This window comes from Amblyomma mixtum, chromosome 1 (genome assembly GCF_055824585.1).
Source record: "Amblyomma mixtum isolate Tamu chromosome 1, ASM5582458v1, whole genome shotgun sequence".
In the NCBI taxonomy this organism is placed as follows: Eukaryota; Metazoa; Arthropoda; class Arachnida; order Ixodida; family Ixodidae; genus Amblyomma; species Amblyomma mixtum.
The window spans coordinates 92,114,913-92,133,024 of NC_143012.1; the positions used below are offsets into that span (position 1 = coordinate 92,114,913).

Sequence of the window (18,112 nt, forward strand, 5' to 3'; positions counted from 1 at the left end):
CAGGAGGAAGAAGTGGGCTTGGGCAGGGCATGTGATGCGAAGGCAAGATAACCGCTGGTCCCAAAAGGTAACGGAGTGGATTCCAAGAGAAGGCAAGCGTAGCAGGGGACGGCAGAGAGTTAGGAGGGCAGATGAAATTAAGAAGTTTGAGGGGATAGGGTGGCTGTAGCTGGCACAGGATTAATTGGAAAGATATGGGAAGGGCCTTTGTCCTGCAGGGGGCGTAGTCAGGCTGATGATGATGGTGATGAATAGGTCGCATTCTAAGTCCCTGTGCCGTGGCCTTGCAAAGTCTCTTGAGAGAGGAGACTATGTATTTATTCAGGCTGTGCAATGCGAACTCGACAGGTGTGCACAATAATGCGCTACCCTAAATTTTGATGAACTGTAGTTTGACTCCAAACGTAAGCTTTTGGACTTAATTGCTATTTATCTGCAGTAAAACCTCATTATAACAAGCACAGATATTACCATTTATTGGCTCAGTCTAACTGTTCATAACTATTTTTAACATGGGCATGCAATTCTATATATACTGAACTTTGTTTGCAATAAAACATATGTATCGACCTGCCAAGCGCCAGGCTTAGCCTGCTTGGATAACAGGTGGCAGGCTTTGCCTCACTACACAAGTTACTGGTGGTGGTGCAGCTTGCGTTTGCACCATGTTCATGCTTTATCTGCACTTGCTAACAGTGCCATGGAAGATATAGTCATTGGCATTGCATTTGCACCTCTCGTGCCCGCTGTATATGTACCCCGTAATTAGCGGCATGGTCGTTTGTCATGGAGGAGGTAGTGAAAAGGGCATTAGCTTTCGCCCTGGCGTCCCATTTTTCATGCTATGCCACTGTTATCCGGGAAGCCACATAAGTGTTTCCAAGTGCTGGCATTATCCGATCTGCCAGAAAGTGTAACCCTGCGCAATCACGTTATCTCATTAGTGCTCATTGCCTCATCCAAGTTAACGAAGCTAAATACCTAAGCATCACTTTTTCTTCAGTCTTATCATGGAATTGTAAGATCCAGTGTAACCCTGAAGGCAGGACGCATTGATGACTTTGTCAAGAAAAATTTTAGGCAAGCCCCGCAAAGCATTAATGAAACCCTACGTACAGCCAACATCTGGCCTGTTTTCGAATATGCCTACATTGTGTGGGACGCCAGCACACAGGTTCTCATTAACAACTTAGAAGCTATTCAGAATCGCGCCGCTTACTTCACAACCAGTTGTTACCAGTTTCTGGGCAGCATCTCCGATGTTAAACACTGTAATAGCTGGGCCGACCTGTCTTCGGGTCATGAACAGTTAGGTCTCTAAAACATCATTGGAAAACGATTTAGCCACTTTGATGAGTAAGGTGCTGAAATTTTCTGCTTACTGCACTGAAGAAAAAGTGAAATTACCTTTCTTTTGAAGTTTTCTAAAAACCTGGCAACAAGTCAGTGTCTGCTTTCTTAATCAGATAGAAAGCAGCTGTGCGCTGGTAAGCTTCCCTGATTTTGTGCTTGATAGAAATCGTGACATATTTTTGCACCCATGAGAAGTAACAGACATCATTAGGAAATGCGCATCACATACAGTGTACAGTCAGGGACAAAAGTCTCTGGGACGTGCAAGCCACAAAACTGAGCCGATAGCTCTACGATTAGATGTTGAATCGAGACCACATTTGCGAAAATGCAAGTCAAACTCTCGTTCTTTGAAAAACCTGTGGAAGTGGAACACTGTGGTCACTATAGGCACGAAGCTTCTGGGCTAAATTACTCTCCGAGCGTCCTTAAGGATTTTCTCCGATAGTACATATCACACAGGATGAAATACCGGAGTAAAGCATTGGTGCTGTCGATGAAAATTTATTTTCCTGTTTGGCATGTTCTTGATGGCCTTCCTCTATTTGTCCTCCTGCCCCACCAGGCTACGAACAAACTTTATGTAATACCTATACGAACTTAGTGTGCTACCTCTGTTATAACGAACCCAAGTATGTCACCTCGAATATAACTAACTTTTGTGTCTGGACCTCGGATGTAGCGTACTTAAGTGTGTTGACCTTAAGTGGAATAACGAAGCTAAGCGTACCACCTCAGATATAACGAATTTTAGTGTGTCATTCTCAGATATAACAAATGTTTAGTTGCTAACTCATTCAAGCAATTCACTGAGGGTTGCCTAAGAGTTTTTTTTTTAATTGGCCCGATCACATGTGTAATACACTCCTCTCTTTGCCCTTCTAGTCTGCTAGCAGATGAGGAGGAAAATTTCATGGCTGCCTCCCTAAACACACTGCCTTTTTAAAATGATTCTTGTTGGTCATTGACAATTGCTTTGACTGGCATTTATACATTAGTGAATCCAGGATTATTCTTGTGCAAAAAGGACTAAGGTTGTGATTAAGCATCACCCAACACTGCTCAGAGATATTTTTTCGCATACCGTCAGCCGACGGTCAGAAACTCGCAGTGCCCATTATGAGTGGTAACTATTTGATTTGTGGATTGTTTGTGCAGGATTTTGGTTACTCATTCAGTTAAGATCTTGTCCATTCTTATATGGCAGTCCTTAATGACTCCATGGATTGTTCTCTTCTATGTCCGGAGTGATAACCTCAGATGGGTGCCCTGAATGTTCCTCATCATGAGCGCATGGTCTGAATTCAGTCATCCTTACATAAACTGCCTTCAGCACTGGTGCACTCTTTCCTAGAAATTTGTCCAGCTTGCCTGTGGTGAGCAATGCCATTCACTTCTTTTAATCGGCTGCTGCCCTGAAAGACGTAGGTTTGATCCTGGCCGCGGTGGCTGAGTTTCGATGGAGGCGAAATTCTAGAGGCCCGTGTACTGTGCGATGTCAGTGCAAGAACCCCAGGTGGTGGAAATTTCCGGAGCCCTTCACTACGGCGTCCCTCATAGCCTGAGTTGCTTCGGGACGTTAAACCCCACAAAAACCAAACCAAACCAAACTTCTTTAAATGAACATGTCTTATCATTGCGTGCGCCTCTTCTTTTCATTTTGGGGCCAAGTGATGACGCGCTTTCAAGCATGCGTCAGCATTAACAATGCAGTGCTTTTTACTAGTATCTGATGTGAGCGAGATTGAAAGGCGGTACTTGCTAGGCATGGTATCACCGCACGAGCTGTGGCGCCATCACGCGTGAGTGCCACAATTAATGCCGTCATGAATTCTGGAAGGCTGCATGTGAGCAGCCTGCCACAAAACTGGCTTCAGACAATCAGAAAAACAAACAATGGCCACCATAAATGCTAACACACTAAGAAAAACACAGCCCGCGACCCCATTGAGTATTTTTGTCTCTATTGTTTACTTTTCTTATCTCTATTTACTTTTTGGGGGGCTCTCTCTGTGTAGGCAGGAGAATAGAAGGGAGCCTGAAAGGGATTCACGTGGCACCATCTTCGACTGTTGATGCTTGCCACCTTTGTCTACAAACGTCCTTGCAGTTATAATGGTACAGCGTTAACGCATCCGCTCAGCAGAAAAACCAGCCTTGTTCCGGTAACTTTGGGGTTTCAGAAAACCCACATCACGCCGCCTGAACATCTGGAATGAAAATAATTGAAAAGAGCATTTGTAACGTGAATTAAAGGTGGCGCATATATCAAATGACTTAACTTCATAAATTAATTGATTTTACTTAAAGAGAAATTTCCGCAAACTGTAGTTGGCATTTGAGGCCATGACCCTTGGATCGCCAGCTAGGCACATTGCCGACTAGGCCACATAGAGATTTTTTTCTTTATTACCTGTAAGTAGGTCACATAAGTAGGTTGACTTGGCTAAGGTGCAAGGGGGTTGGTGTATGTGTGATGTTGGCTTTATTTGAAGCTTAGTAATACGGTAACTAGTGGATTTAACTAAATAATTGCTAATTAGTGAGGCACAAATTAGAGTAACATTATATGCGTAAACTGCAGTGTGGAAGAGTTCTAAAAAGAGTGTAGAACCTGCATTGTGATAAATGTGTAAATCTGATCCAAGAATTGTGATTGTGCGGGCGTAGAGGAACTGTTGAATGAATCCGTTAACGGCGTCATGCCCTTAAAGGTGGAGCCTAAGTGTCCCCCTTAATTTTTACGAGCCATTCACAGCACTCTGACGGCTGATGTCATGAAAAGAAATGTCACAAGGCAGGATTCTTGCGAAAGACTGGTACCAGTGGTCTCCACAAGGTGTGGCAACGGGAATTTTTTAAAATTTTGTAAATTATCGGATCGCATTTTAGGACTTGTACATGGCATTCACATTCAATGTCATTTACTGTACATAATGCGCACATTTAATGAGGATATTCAGAACGATTTAACTCTTTCCTTACCGCGCCCATCGAACATTGTTGGCTCGCTAACGATGACTTTGCGAGCCGATTTGGGAACCTTCCACATTTCAAATGAGCACGTTGTGCTTCTTGCTTGTGGTCAGAGAACCAAAGTTTCGTTTCCAATGTAGTTTTCTTTCTTCCTGCAAGGCAGCCCTTTTTTTGCGCACTGCAAAGACTCAAAGACGCGCTACTACGCTTATTGCCTGCCATATTGCCCACTGACGACCACTTCGCCCATTTATGTAGCTTTTTTTGTCAGGCATTGCATTCAGTTTTGAATGCGATAGTCTTTGCTGATAAAAGAACTACTAAAACGTACAGAAACGGTCATTTTCCCTGCAATAAGGAAAGATTTAATAGGCCCTTTAAGTATGAGATACTTGAATAGGTTCAGTGGGGAGTTCGTCGTGCCGTTTTGTTTTCTTGTAGTTGTTGCATATATAAAGTGCAGTAAACTGAGCAGCATCTGGCTTAGCTTCTAGACTCGTTAAAGGTACTGCTGAGGACACAGAGGCTGTTTACTGAAAAAACAGATATTTTTCACTGACATTTTCGGGGGTTGCGTTACCGAGAAGAGCAGAAGAAATTAGAACAAAAGCGTGTACAATTGATAACGTGGCATAACAAGGTCCAAAGAAACACTTCATTTTCTTAAAGAGGCTGGAGTTAAGAAAGTTGACGGGTAAGAAAATGATGGTTAAAAACACCTTAACCCTATGTGTGAGTTATAGTGATGCTGTCAGCACTGGTCGTACCTCGTATATTCATGTTTTTAGTATTTTAATTAGCTCGTAAAAACAAATGGAGCTGTTGGTGTCACCACATAGTGACAGTTTTTACCAGTGAATATGACATCATTGGGTGGGAGCTTGATGATTGAGCAAACAGTAAATATAGTGCTAGTTGTGTTAATAAATGAAGATGCTTTTGTCACGTTTTTGCGTTTTATATTAGATCAACAAAACCAACCTGTTCGCCTTACGTAAAAGCGCTGCAAATTAAGTAAAACAAAAAAACACCATCAGAGGCTCTGGCTATTGTTTTTCATCGAAGGACTTTGCACCTGTCTGTACACATCTCTTACCTAGCATACAGCACTAGCAATCGACACGGTGTCAAGACTAACCTCTGACAGGAGCGTACAACTGTTAGTGCAATGCGTGCGTGAGTCGCTGCTGCACCCAAATCTTGTGTGCTCTTATCCGTTCTCACAGCCTGTCTCCTATTTTCTGGCACTGGCACTTAGATGGATGCTGTGGGGGGGTTCTGCTGAGAGAATGGAATAATGCCGTCAGTTAAGTTAAGGGACACTGAGGAGAAATTGAAGTTGACTTGCATCGACAGAATACCAGCTCCTGATTACAAAAACGCCATTCATACTGACAACAAAGCTCCTGTAACATAGAAAAGAGCAAGAACCAAAATACAGGTATCGCCGCCACAGCCCAAACTCGCAAGTACAAGCTTCATGGCGTCATAGGACAAAACAGTGTTGCTAGAACCAATAGTTCTAGCAACACTAGGACACGAGAAGCTACGAATCACTGAGGCGCAGCAAATGCATGCGCAAATCTCTTTGACGTCGCCAGATGGCGCCACGTACCCGATAGCTATGCGCGCTCCTGCAGCGCCGGGACCAATCAGCGCTTGCTCTCAGCGGTATGGGGGCTCCCGGTATTCCGCTAACGGTAACAAGGTACACGGTATGCTAAAGGCGTCTATTTGCGAGAACTTCGTTGACGACTTCGAGAACGGGGTCCATTGTAACGCTGGCAAAACGCCGGTGCAAATGTAAACGAAGCGACGGCCGCAATAGCCGATAGATGCTTTCAACGTGCGGCCGGCGGTAGCTTTCTTTTCGGCTGCTGCTGCCGCAGTGCTGGCCGCCAGAAATCACGGAGTCTGCGTTACGTAATGTGAATGTCATGTTTCACGTCACTTAGTTCTGTGTCGTCATAGCAGACTCCCAAGTTTGAATCAGAGTGGCGGGAAAAACTATTTCAACTTTGAATACAAATTTCTTAGAAATAAATGCATCTTTCGCTGCCGGCCAAGTGGCAACAAAGCCATGAAATGCCAAACTATCGGATTTTGCTATAAAAAAAATATTAATAGAGCTCTCCTCAGTGTCCCTTTAAGTTACGGATAATGCCTTCATTTAAGTTACGGATAATGCCCTCAATTATGTTAAGGATAATTTGTTCAATTAAGTTACGGAATTCAGCTGCATTGCCAGAGAAACATGGTGCTGCGCACGAAGCGCTGCCTAAGTGGCGACCGTTCTCCTTCCCCGTGCAGGAGGGACAAGAGCAGTGAGCGAGCGGCGGCCCGAGCCGGCCTGATGGAAGCTCAGGGTTTCATTGCGGAGATGCAGCCACTGAGCTCGGGCCACGTGCAGCAGAACTCTCCCCCACAGGCACAGGCGGTCGTCTCCCAGCCGGCCACCACCATGCAGGCGGTGACAGCGACCACCGCGGCCTCCCAGACGCAGGCGGCTGCTGCTGCACAGGTGGCGCAGGCAGCACAAGTGGTGGGTTCGCTTGACCACCTTCTCCATTCCTTCTGGTATAGACTGTCCTTCCCTCTTTGACTTTCTCACTGACTGTCACAGCAGGGGGCTGCCTAGTACCTGTGCTACATGGGCACGTTTAATTGAAATTTGAGTCGAATATCATTCGATTCACACTCAACGGAGCTCCACGGTGCTCCACAACAATTTCATGCTTTTTCACGCTTGGTAGCAAGCCACGGCGGTGGCTCAGTGGTTATGGTGCTCTGCTGCTGACCCCAAAGACGCGGGTTCGATCCCGGCCGCGGCGGTCGAATTTCGATGGAGGAAAAATTCCAGAGGCCCGTGTACTGTGCGATGTCAGTGCACGTTAAAGAACCCCAGGTGGTCGAAATTTCCAGAGCCTTCCACTACGGCGTCCCTCACAGCCTGAGTCGCTCTGGGACGTTAAACTCCATAAACCAACCAACCAACCAACCGTCTTCTCCGTTCCTTCTGGTTTAGACTGTCCTTCCCTCTGTGGCTTTCTCGCTGACCATCACAGCAGGGGGCTGCCTAATACTCGTGCCAAACGTGCATAACAAATGGCAGTAAATGCTTAAGGCTTTAATACCCCTGTCACACTAGCAAATTTAATGTCATTCGAACCTAATGGCATTCGATGCATCGAATGTCATTTGGTCTCTTTCGGTGCTACACGGAAAAAAATAACGTCATTCGAAAATGATGGCATCGACGATCAGTGAAAAAAAAAATAGTCCAACTGAACGAAATCAGCATGCATAAAAGATGTTTGAAATTGTTATGCAGTGTTTCAAAAGCGGGTGAGAACATTTGTGTGCCGTATTATGAGCTTAAAATATTACTTGCGACCATTCTGCACCACTTTAGCCATCAAAAGCCAAGCCAAGTACAAAGTCAACCACAAATCCGATAAATGTAAACAAACAAAATGGCTGACATGGCGGCGAGCAGAGCTTGGAAATGACTTCCAAAAGGTGAACTGCTAAGTTACGTCTTTAAGTACCTTCGAGCTTAATGAACATGGCGCGCCAACCAGCAAGGATCACACATTCCAAAATGACCGACGGTCGCGGGAAAGACGCTGCTTCACGCTCGGCCGCTGCTGTAGGTTGCTGAGACCGAGAGTAATAGCTATCCTTGACAGCCTGTAGTGTGAACAGAGTCACACCAGCAGTAACTTTTTTTTAGCAGAACTAAATAAATGCACTTTCTAAGTTTCGCAGTGTGCATATTATTTTTTCGCATAGCTTGTTCCTTCTGCGTATCTGGTTTCCAGAGTACGCATTTGGTTCGAAATCGAATGTGAATGAGTTCCCCTAACTCATTGTTCCCGTGTAGCAGTCGATTAATGACATTAGGTGCTAATGTCATTCTATTCGAATGACATTAAATTTGTTAGTGTGACAGGGCTATAAGTCTATTAATGCCATTATTTCCGAAGTTGGTGGTACACGGCCGCATTTAATGCCATTATCGAAAGTGACGATGACAATGATGCTTGCAAGGCAGTCGAAAGTTTCATCTGAATATAAACAGTGCTGATGAGCACAGTATATCGGGAGTGTTGTTCAAATGTAATGTAAAAATGATTTTCCAGAAAATATGGCTGTTCCTGCTTTACAAGTCGAAAAAGTAGCCATAAACTCGCATGTCGGCACACAAGTCGAGAGTACCTGTGAAAAAGGCTGGTTAAAATGGCGCTATTCGAATCGAAAATGCGGTGTAGATGCCTCATCTGACTGAAAGTTAAGAAATAACAATTTCTTACTGGTTAGGAAGTTGTTACTAACAAAGCTGCATGCTTTTCTGCGTGTGGAATGGGAACGAGAGTACGCATTGCACGGGTGAATGAGTTGTGACGAACTCGGTAGGTCGCGAATGGCAGTAAGGCTAATGCCATTAAATTTATGCGTGTGGCACCTCACAAATGCCATTAAAACTTAAGGCAGTAAGCACTTAGTGGCATTAAATCTGTCCTTGTGGCACGGGTATAATACCTGTTCTACACAGGCACGTTGAATTGACGTTGGGAGTCGAATGCCATTCGATTCACACTCAGCGGGGTTCCACAGTGCTCCACAACAACTTTCAGAGGCAGTTAGGAGTTGAACGTTCATTCTTCGCGTTTCATTGACGATGCTGCCAGCAATTTTCGTTTGTGCCCATTCACGCTTTTGCGCTCGTTCTGTGCTTGTGTTCTTCTTTTATGCGTTTTTGTTTTAGTGCAATATAACATGGCTTATGTAGACGATCGCCAACTAGCCCGACAACAGCTCTTGTTAATGCTTTTGTGTGTTTTGTCGCATAAGCTGTTTCATGGTTGTAAATTACGGTAAAAGGCTTATCGCCGTTAATTGCATTTAGTTTCCTTGGAGGACAGCTGCTGTTCTGCAGTTGGTCTCTGAAACCGAGAAGGCAAAAACCAAACCGGAAAAGGTTGAAGATGTTTACCGGGACTGCCATGTTGTTGCAGCAATCAAGTGAAACAATGCATGTAATGTGTATAAAAATTTCTGACCTGAAAGCATACATTTCCTCTTAAATTTTTGCTTTCAAAATGATGGCATGAAGATACCACACACAAGAGCACACATTTTCGCATTTCGAAGGCATTTCAAACTCTTAAATTGTCTTTGCAGTACTATGTCAAATCGAATGAAAATCCAACAAAGCCCTGTTGAAATCTTGTAGCAGACTAGGACCAGCAGTTGAGCCGAGTGATGTTCAGTTTGACTGCTTTTGAAACCCCACGTAGATCAGGTATCACTTTCTGCCATGAACCCCAGCTGCATATTGCTAGGGCATTTGGCTCACTTTTCGGAGACGAAGGTTAATAAACTTCCGGGCAAAATGATTATTGTGCTTGCACATCTTCCACTGCTACTGCATTGCACCGGGAGTATTTCACGAAAAAAAGAAAGAAAAATTCAGTGCTCTGCTTTTCCCGTTATACAGGTGGTCGCCACGGCAACAGCCCAGCAAGTGGCGCCCTCTACGTCCCCATCGCAAACAAGTCCGCAGGCGACAGTCGTCCAGGTTTCTACTACCAATGGCACGCCACACTTCATAGCTGTTGCAGGTGATCTTGTTTTCCTTCATCATTATTCTCATGAGCTGGCTTGCATCCCATGCGGGACAAACCCTCCCCCCTCATTGGTTTGGTCGCCAATTAGCCCTTTAGCCCCTCACTGATTTGCCAGCTTCAGCTGCTCTATCCCAGTATGACTTCAAATCTCTCTCTTCATTTGATCCTGCAGCCCTCATCTGTCTGTCCAATTCCTTGAAATTCACTCTATTAATTAACGGGCGATCGGCTGTCTTTAGTCAAAAACCGAAAATTTGGACCTCGTGATTTTTCGAACTTGCTTGATCATCCGGACTTTTTAGCAGCACCGCAGCATGGCCCATAAGGCCAATGTATAAGAGCCCCGGAAATTTCAGACACATCACAACTGACTCCTCGATTTTTCGGTCCTTGTTTGCACTCCCTTTCAATACCCAAGCTGCCATATGACGTTTACACTAGAACCTGTTTGATTCAAGCTCCAAGGGAAATCAAAAATTTGATCAGCCAAAACAGAATTCAAGCTAAAAAGGAGCCTCTTAAATGGTGGGGCTGATATTCTTTCCCGAGTCGGCACAGTGCGCCCACATGGTCCCGAATTCGTACTGTTCTTGAACGCCGCCTGCCACGTCAACTTGGAACTCTAGCCATAATTCGTGGAACTCGTCTATGCCGAGTCTTTCGTCCCGAAAACGGAAAGAGGTAGCAGCGAGGTGCGTGGGAGGCGTACGACTTCACGGAGACTGCGAGTGCAGAAGAAAATGGTGGTGCATCTCAAAGTGACGAGAGCATTGTAAATTTAGATGTGTCATGAATGACAAGTATTAAAAAAGGAAAATTCAGGGGCACTTTGACTGTCTAAAGTGCGTAGAGGCGAAACCGTTTTCCACACCACTTTGACGGCTTCTGTGGCACTGGTGGCGTCACATGTAATTGAGTACTAATTACTAAGTGATGACAAATCACTAATTAATTGGTAATTACTGATTAATGCCTGAATACTAATTAAATGCTAATTAATGACGCTTAAGCTTCGCCTTTAGGAGTGGAACGCGAAACACCACGCTTTTTGAGGAAAGGAATTGGCACAGTAATTCTCTGTCATCTCGGTGGACACCTGAATGGCACTATAGAGGAAGGGAGGAAGGCAACAGCATCTTGCAACAGGCCATTTTGAGGAAAGGAAATGTATCTGTCTCTCATACCTCGGTGGACACCTAAACCTCGCAGCAAGGGAAGGGAGGAGGATGGCAGTGAGCAAAGACATGTATTCACTAGACAGGCCTTTGTTCATTCCAAGCCATCGAGCTGGCATGGCGGAGTGGATAGCATGCTCACACTCCGAAGACCGGGGTTCGATTCCCGAGCTCGACCAATTTCCTACTCGGTTTTATTTGTTTATATGGCCTGACTAGAAAAGTTAATTAGGCTAATTGGGTAATTAAGAAATTAACTAAGCTCAGTCCCACTTGGAGCATCACTATATGATCTCTTCAATTGGTTGCATGGTTACTAGCCAAAGTACAATTGGCCCTGTTTGAAATTCGCGCACTGTGACATCATGACCGTTTCGACCAACTGAAAAGCGTGACATTTCTGTCGACAACTGCTGCTTACAACGATGAGACATTAAAGGCTTTCGCCTTAATAAATCATTAGTTAATGGAAAATGCCACTGTGGCCGCAGCTGGCGAAGGACAGGGTTAATTGGAGAGAGACTTGGGAGAGGCCTATGCCCTGCAGTAGGCGTAGTCAGGCTGATGATGATGATGGAAAGGCAGCAGCTTTGACGGTCTCCACACAACGCTGCAGTTGTAGCTGGACTGTACTGGGACTGGCACAGCTGTTTGAAAAACAGCAGGTGTGGGCCCTGAGTTGTAGGGCCTCAGAACTGAGGGAATATATTTTGTCAAGGGGAAGAATGAACGCACTTCTTTTCAAGCATACTCAAGAACCGAGGTTGTATTTAAACGCCATGGGTAGTTTGCCCTTGCCATGAGTAGTTTGTAGAGGGCTCCGTACATAAAAAAAAGAAGAGTGGGAAGGCTTAGAAAGGCAATTGTTCTTTTTTTTTCTCTCCTGCGTCTCACCAGTGGTACCCACCGCGATTGCTTAGTGGTTATGGCGCTCGTCTACTGAGCTGGAGTACCCGGGTTCGAACCCGACCATGGCAGCCGCGTTTCGATGGAGGCGGAACGCAAAAAGGCGCCCCTGTGCTGTGGGATGTCAGTGCATGTTAAAGATATATCCTCATGTTCCCCACTTCCCCATGTGGTCAAAATTACTCTGGAGGAGGTCTCTGCTACGGCACCTCTTTCTTCCTTTCTTGTTTCACTCTCTCCTTTATCCCTTCCTGGCAGCATGGTTCAGGTGTCCACTGAGATATGCGAGACAGTTACTGTGTCATTTTCTTTCCTCAAAACCAATTTTCATTATTTTTTTTATTTCTCAACAACCGCTGCCGCGGTGGCTCAGTGGTTAAGGCGCTCGGCTGCTGACCCAAAAGACGTGGGCTCGATCCCAGCCGCGGCGGTTGCATTTAGACAGAGGCGAAATTCCAAAGGCCCGTGTACTGTGCGATGTCAGTGCACGTTAAAGAACCCCAGGTGGTCGAAATTATTCCCTCAGGTGGTCCCCAGGTGGTCGAACAATGTCTCTCACAGCCTGAGTCGCTTTGGGACATTAAACCCCATAAACCAAACCAAACCATTTTTTTCTCGACAGTGGCCGAAGCTGACGGACAGACTCCCGGCACTGTAACCCTTCAGCCAACTTCTGCAGTGCACCCAACCTACGTCCAGTACGTCGACAGCACTGGCGATCCGAGCCTCTACACCGCCACTAACGGACAGATGTGAGTACCGCACGTCCGCTCATTGCGCTCGAAATACCAGAGATTTCTTTTGTGCCGGTGTGTTCTTGCCTGGAGAGATTTCCCTGCTGTGAAAAATGAAACTCAGAAAGGTACAGTGCAGTGTGACTAACGAAGTGAAAGGCGTTTTATTTTGTTTTTCATTTTTTTTTCCCCCCACCATCAGTTTCAGTTTCGATCAGCGGCAGTGCATAGCTCCTGCATGGCGTCATATTCCACCCAGTGCGGCAGTGGTGATCACGGAGGTTCGGAAGTCTCCGACGCGGGGAGAAGTCCGTCTGCTCACAGCTCCTCCACCGTGCACCGGCAAGCAGCCCGTCAGGTCCCGCACCACGTTCAACTCAATGCGTGTGCTTGAAGAGCTCGTTGGGTCGCATACCGCCCCTAGCTGAGGAAAGAAATTGCGTGTCCTGTGTTGTCCCTTGAAGTCCTGTGTTGTTCAACATTTAATTTGAAGAGACGAGAGACGCGTGGCTCAGGTCAGTCCGGGTTTGATTGATCGGGCGAATAGGCAAATGGCTAGGAAACACGGTTTCAAGGCACCAAATATGGCGAGGGGCAGTTAGGGCCGCAGACGCCAAAGCCCTACAGGGACTGGAGACAGCGAGCAGCGAACGTAAGGTCATAGTAAACCATTCTGTTTCCTCATTGTTCTCTGCCTTATGTGCGTATGTGGGCATCACGCTGCAACTTTAACTTTGTTACAAGACAGCGTTCCCTTTTGCAAATAATAATAGTTTTATTCATAACGCAGTACTGGTAGTTACAAAAAACAATATAGCAAAGGAGATCCCAGAGTCGGTGACAGTATCGAGGTCTTCTGCTATTTCTAAAAAAGCATTTAGTAGGATGAGCAAGCACTAAGACATTGCAGTCGTATGTAAAGAGACAGGAAAAGAAAAGTTAAAATATCTCAGGTGTACAGAATACATTTGTATAATTTGGAGCGGTGATAAAACCTATGGCAGAAAACATTGGAGAAACTCAGCAGAGCAAATGCCTTCAAACGATATGCACTAAATAAAATTTACAGCTCAACAGATTGAAGGAAAAAGAATGAGAAAATTCAAACACATGAATATACAGCCGACGACCGATTTTTCGGACTCTCTAGGGACCGCGAAAACGACCGAAAAATCGGGCAGTCCGGAAAATCAAATTTCATCGAAAAAATCACGAACTTATTTCCAGTACGCCGGAGGGAGCGGCCAGTTGTATTGCACACATTCTAAAGCTCATCATGACTATATTTCGCTGCGCGACATACCGAATAAACGCATATAAAGGCCACACTTTTTTTTTTTCCACATTTGAGGGCCAATTTTCAGGGTGCGCCCCATGCACGCGATGTGCGAAAAGGAAATTTTTTTTTTAAAGTAAAAGCACACCAACCAGGGATGGGCGACATTTATTCTACGTTCAATCGTCACTCACGGAGTATTTAGACTCCTGAGCTGTTGCTATCCTCTGGTGCACGCTCATGCCAAAAGAAGCCGCGCAGCATGTCCGCTGTCAATGCGTAACCGTTGTTCCACACTTCCATCACACAGAGGAGCAGCTCTTCTTTCAGTTCGGGAAACTCGCACGGCTTGCCTTGGAAAGCGTGCTTTTTGCAGCTTGTGTTTCTCCTTTGGTTGCACCATCATCGGATGCATTCCTCGGCCACTTCGAATTTCCTGTCCGCCGCACGCTTACCGTGTTCAAGAGCTAACTCCCAGCCATGTAGCTTAAGGTGCTAGCCCATCGTGCTAAAACTGCAAAGCTCGGCAGCAGCACGCGAAAGCCACAACCACAACTAATCCGGCGAACGCGCCAACACGCCACAAAAGGCTGGAGCTGGCGATACTGATGCCAATGTGGATAGCGGAAAATCGCGGCGGAGAAAAAAATTGATGATGATGATCAAGCCTCGGGCGCCATCCATGGACGGCACTTGGAAGCTCCTGAGCGCGCGCCATGGCCGCTGCGATCTGCTCCGGCGGCGCGCCAAAAGCACGCTTCAATTGCGGAGGCCACGACGCGCGCGTAGCCTCTGCGATCGTATTTGCGTTCCGTATTCGAGACGAAAAACTCGGCACAGATGAGTTCCGTGAACTCACGGTTCATGTTCGTGCGGTGGAAGACATTCAAGAACAGTACGAATTTGAAACCACGCAAGCGCATTGTGCCGACTCGCGCAGAATTTCAGCATCGCAAGCGGCTCCCTTTAAGCTTGAATTTCGTTTTGTTTGATCAAGTTTTATATCTGTCCTGCAGTTTGAATTAATGAGGTTCTACTGTACACGTTAAATGGTGGCTTGGGTACTGGCGGCGAGTGAGAACGAGGTCCGAAAAATCGAGTGGTCAGTTGCGGTGCGTCCGTAATTTCAAGCTCTCTTATACATTGGCTCTATGGGCCATGTCGTGGTGCTACAAAAAAAGTCCGAATAATCAAGCATGACTGAAAAATCAGGCGTCCGAATTTTCGGTCATCGACTGTATATATATATATATATATATATATATATATATATATATATATATATATATATATATGAGAAAAAAATTCTTTAGACTACATAAAATCATTCATAAACGAAATAACTGCAAGGAAAAGCAAAGTATTCAAAAAAGCAGTAAAAGAGAAAGTAAAGGAGAAAAGTATTACTATGTACTAATTATATTTAGTTACAAGAAAGTGCCTTAGTTGTTTTTTTTTTTGTTTTTTTCATAGGGATGTTGAGCAGGATGTTTTTACGCAGGACGGTAGCATATTCCAGTATGAGAAAGATGAAATCATAGGAAGATGAGAAATCAGTTGATCAGAGGGTAGTGAAGGTTGATATTGAGTGCGTTGCGGAGACACCTTGAGAGGGAGAGGGAAGAGAGACCTTGAAGCCAGGAAGCTGAGGAAAGGGTATGTGCAGCCGAGAAGTGGGGAAAAAAAAACTCGTTGAAGCGGAGTAAAACAGCATGAGAAAATGGAACGAAGAGTGGAACTGCAGTCTGTTGTCAATGTTTTCTGCTTTTGTACTGTCATTCGTGCAGCATTTGTTGTGCTTTTGTTGCGAACATCGGTGCTGTCTTGACGCTCGCATGCCTTGTTGCAGTGTCAAAACCGCTTGGCACAATAGCATTGCGGTACCCCTGCAGCTCTAATGGAGTACCTTGTGGCACAGAGCTTTGTCATATCCATAGGATTCATAAATGGCAACCTTACACTGCGTTTATGCTGCTTTAGTGTTGCAATACACTAGAATCTGGAAAAGTTTTTATGATGTAGTGCTAAAATTGACCTCTTTACCTCCGAATTCTCATCAACTGTAGAAGCGTGGGCTTTGTGATATGTCGTCTTTCAATTAAGCAGCACGCATCCAAGGCTTTTTATACCTGTTTCTACTAGAGTCACTTTGGAAGTAATTGTCTGAATTTATTTCTTTGGGAACTAAAAATTGCAGCACTTGCAAGGAGTCGCAGAACTACAGCACATGAACATACACATGCAGCCCTCCTTTGTTGTGGGCGTTGACCAAGCACAACTGTTCTTCAATTTGGACCCCATCACTGGCTCTGCATTTCCACCAGCAATGATTTGCAGCTTTTATGCTCGACTGGTTAAAGTTCATACCAGTGGAATCAGCCGACTCATTAAAAGCCATATAGACAGCATCATTAAGTCTGTATTTCAAGTGCATTAATATAGTCCAGCTGGGATTGGCGTGTGGCTTGGTGATATACAGCTATACGATAGTCTTCTCATTGCCTGGCCTGACTGGATGGACTTCGGGGGCTTAGGCTTAGGTTTGCAGCTCAGCATTTAGGTTTGACAGCCTCTTTCAGTTCCAAGAAATCCAAGAGTACTACCGTCTTTCGTGCAGGAAAAAACGGTGCAAATCACTTTATGCGTTGTTGATTGGCAATTCGCAAAATGTACAGTGCATTGCAAAGGGTCAATCTAGATCATTCTACAATGATAGCTTGTGGCTGAAGTTGGAACTTTGCTGGTTGCTTGGGATGGAACAGAGCAAGGAATGCCCTGATCGCTAGTATTTCCGAGCTTCCTTTCTTGGATTCTCGGGGCACATGAGTGAAGTAAATGTGATAGAAGCAAGAAAAACACTGCATCTGCACTAGCAGTCGCGGGCCGCTCGCTAGGCGACACTAGGCCTAATTTCTGCGGGAGACGTAAGTAAAAAATGGTTGGAGTATTGGCGGCTTAACAGCAGAAAGCAGGCAATAACCTAAAGATTCAAGTTCAGGATTCAAAATTGGTGTACCTTAAGAGTAATAGAATTTCTGTTAAGAAAATGAAAAGGTAGAGTTTCTAGTTAACACCTTTGAGTTTGACTGATTGGCTGGACAAATACGTATTAACAGAAATAAAGTACCGAGCATGGCACCTGCCACCATCGTGTTTCAAAGAGGATGCTCCTAACATTCATCCATTCATTCACATTGAGACCGCAGAGGGCAGTACTTTGGAAATGGCCACCGTCTGTTATAAGAGCCCTTACGAGTACCACATATATGGAATAATATCATTAAAATTAAGGGGGGACGAGGGTCTTAAAACTGACTTTTTTTATTCATGGCTAGAATCTCATGAAATTTTGCACAGATATGTTTTCCTCTTCTGATTCCAAATATGTAATCATAATTGAGCTGGTTGTCTTAAATCTTACAAAGCCTAGAATGTAATTAGGTAATTTCTTATGCAGCTTTAATGAACTTTCTCATTGCATTTTGTTGCTTTTATTTACATGAATTGATAGCCAGAGAGTTCCCATACCTGGTGACATTCTACGTTTTTCTCTTAAGGCGTGTCATCCTGATATACTACGCCGAGAGTAAAAGGTCACAGTATTTGACACTGCAACTCGTTAAGCTAATTGTAAATAGCTAATTATATGTGGCCTGAACAAAAAAGTAAGAATGTCATCAGGTATGAGAATTCTGTGGCTATCAACTCTTGTAATTGAAAGCAACCAAATGCAATGAGAAAGTTCATTAAAGCTTCACAAGAAATTACCTCATAGCACTCTAGACTTTAAGATGACTTTTGATCTAAGACCACCAGCTCAATTGTGACTACATTTTTGGAATCAGGAGAGAAAAGCATATCTGTGCGCAAACTTTCATGAGATTCTAGCCACAAATAAAAAGGTCAGTTTTAAGACCCTCGTCCTCCCTTAAGGTACAATTTGTCTCCACAGCACCTTCAGCAGCAAAGCGAAAGAAGCAGGCCAGGCAAGGGCTGCCACGGGGCTTCATTCAGCTAGGTTGGCTTCACTGCTTGACAAGCTGCGTGCCTAATGCTGCCTCT

At 44.9% G+C, this 18,112-nt stretch overlaps 1 protein-coding gene across 1 annotated transcript in view; it reads left to right on the forward strand.

The window, feature by feature from the left end:
- Positions 1 to 18,112, forward strand: part of LOC149367208 (DNA-binding protein RFX2-like) — a 76,700-nt gene that overhangs the window by 6,489 nt on the left and 52,099 nt on the right. The window contains exons 2-5 of the mRNA XM_089554528.1: positions 6,640 to 6,871; positions 9,830 to 9,953; positions 12,663 to 12,792; positions 12,977 to 13,132. Of these exons, the coding sequence (XP_089410654.1) occupies positions 6,683 to 6,871; positions 9,830 to 9,953; positions 12,663 to 12,792; positions 12,977 to 13,132 (599 nt within the window). The 5' untranslated portion in view covers positions 6,640 to 6,682. The remainder of the gene's footprint in view (positions 1 to 6,639; positions 6,872 to 9,829; positions 9,954 to 12,662; positions 12,793 to 12,976; positions 13,133 to 18,112) is intronic.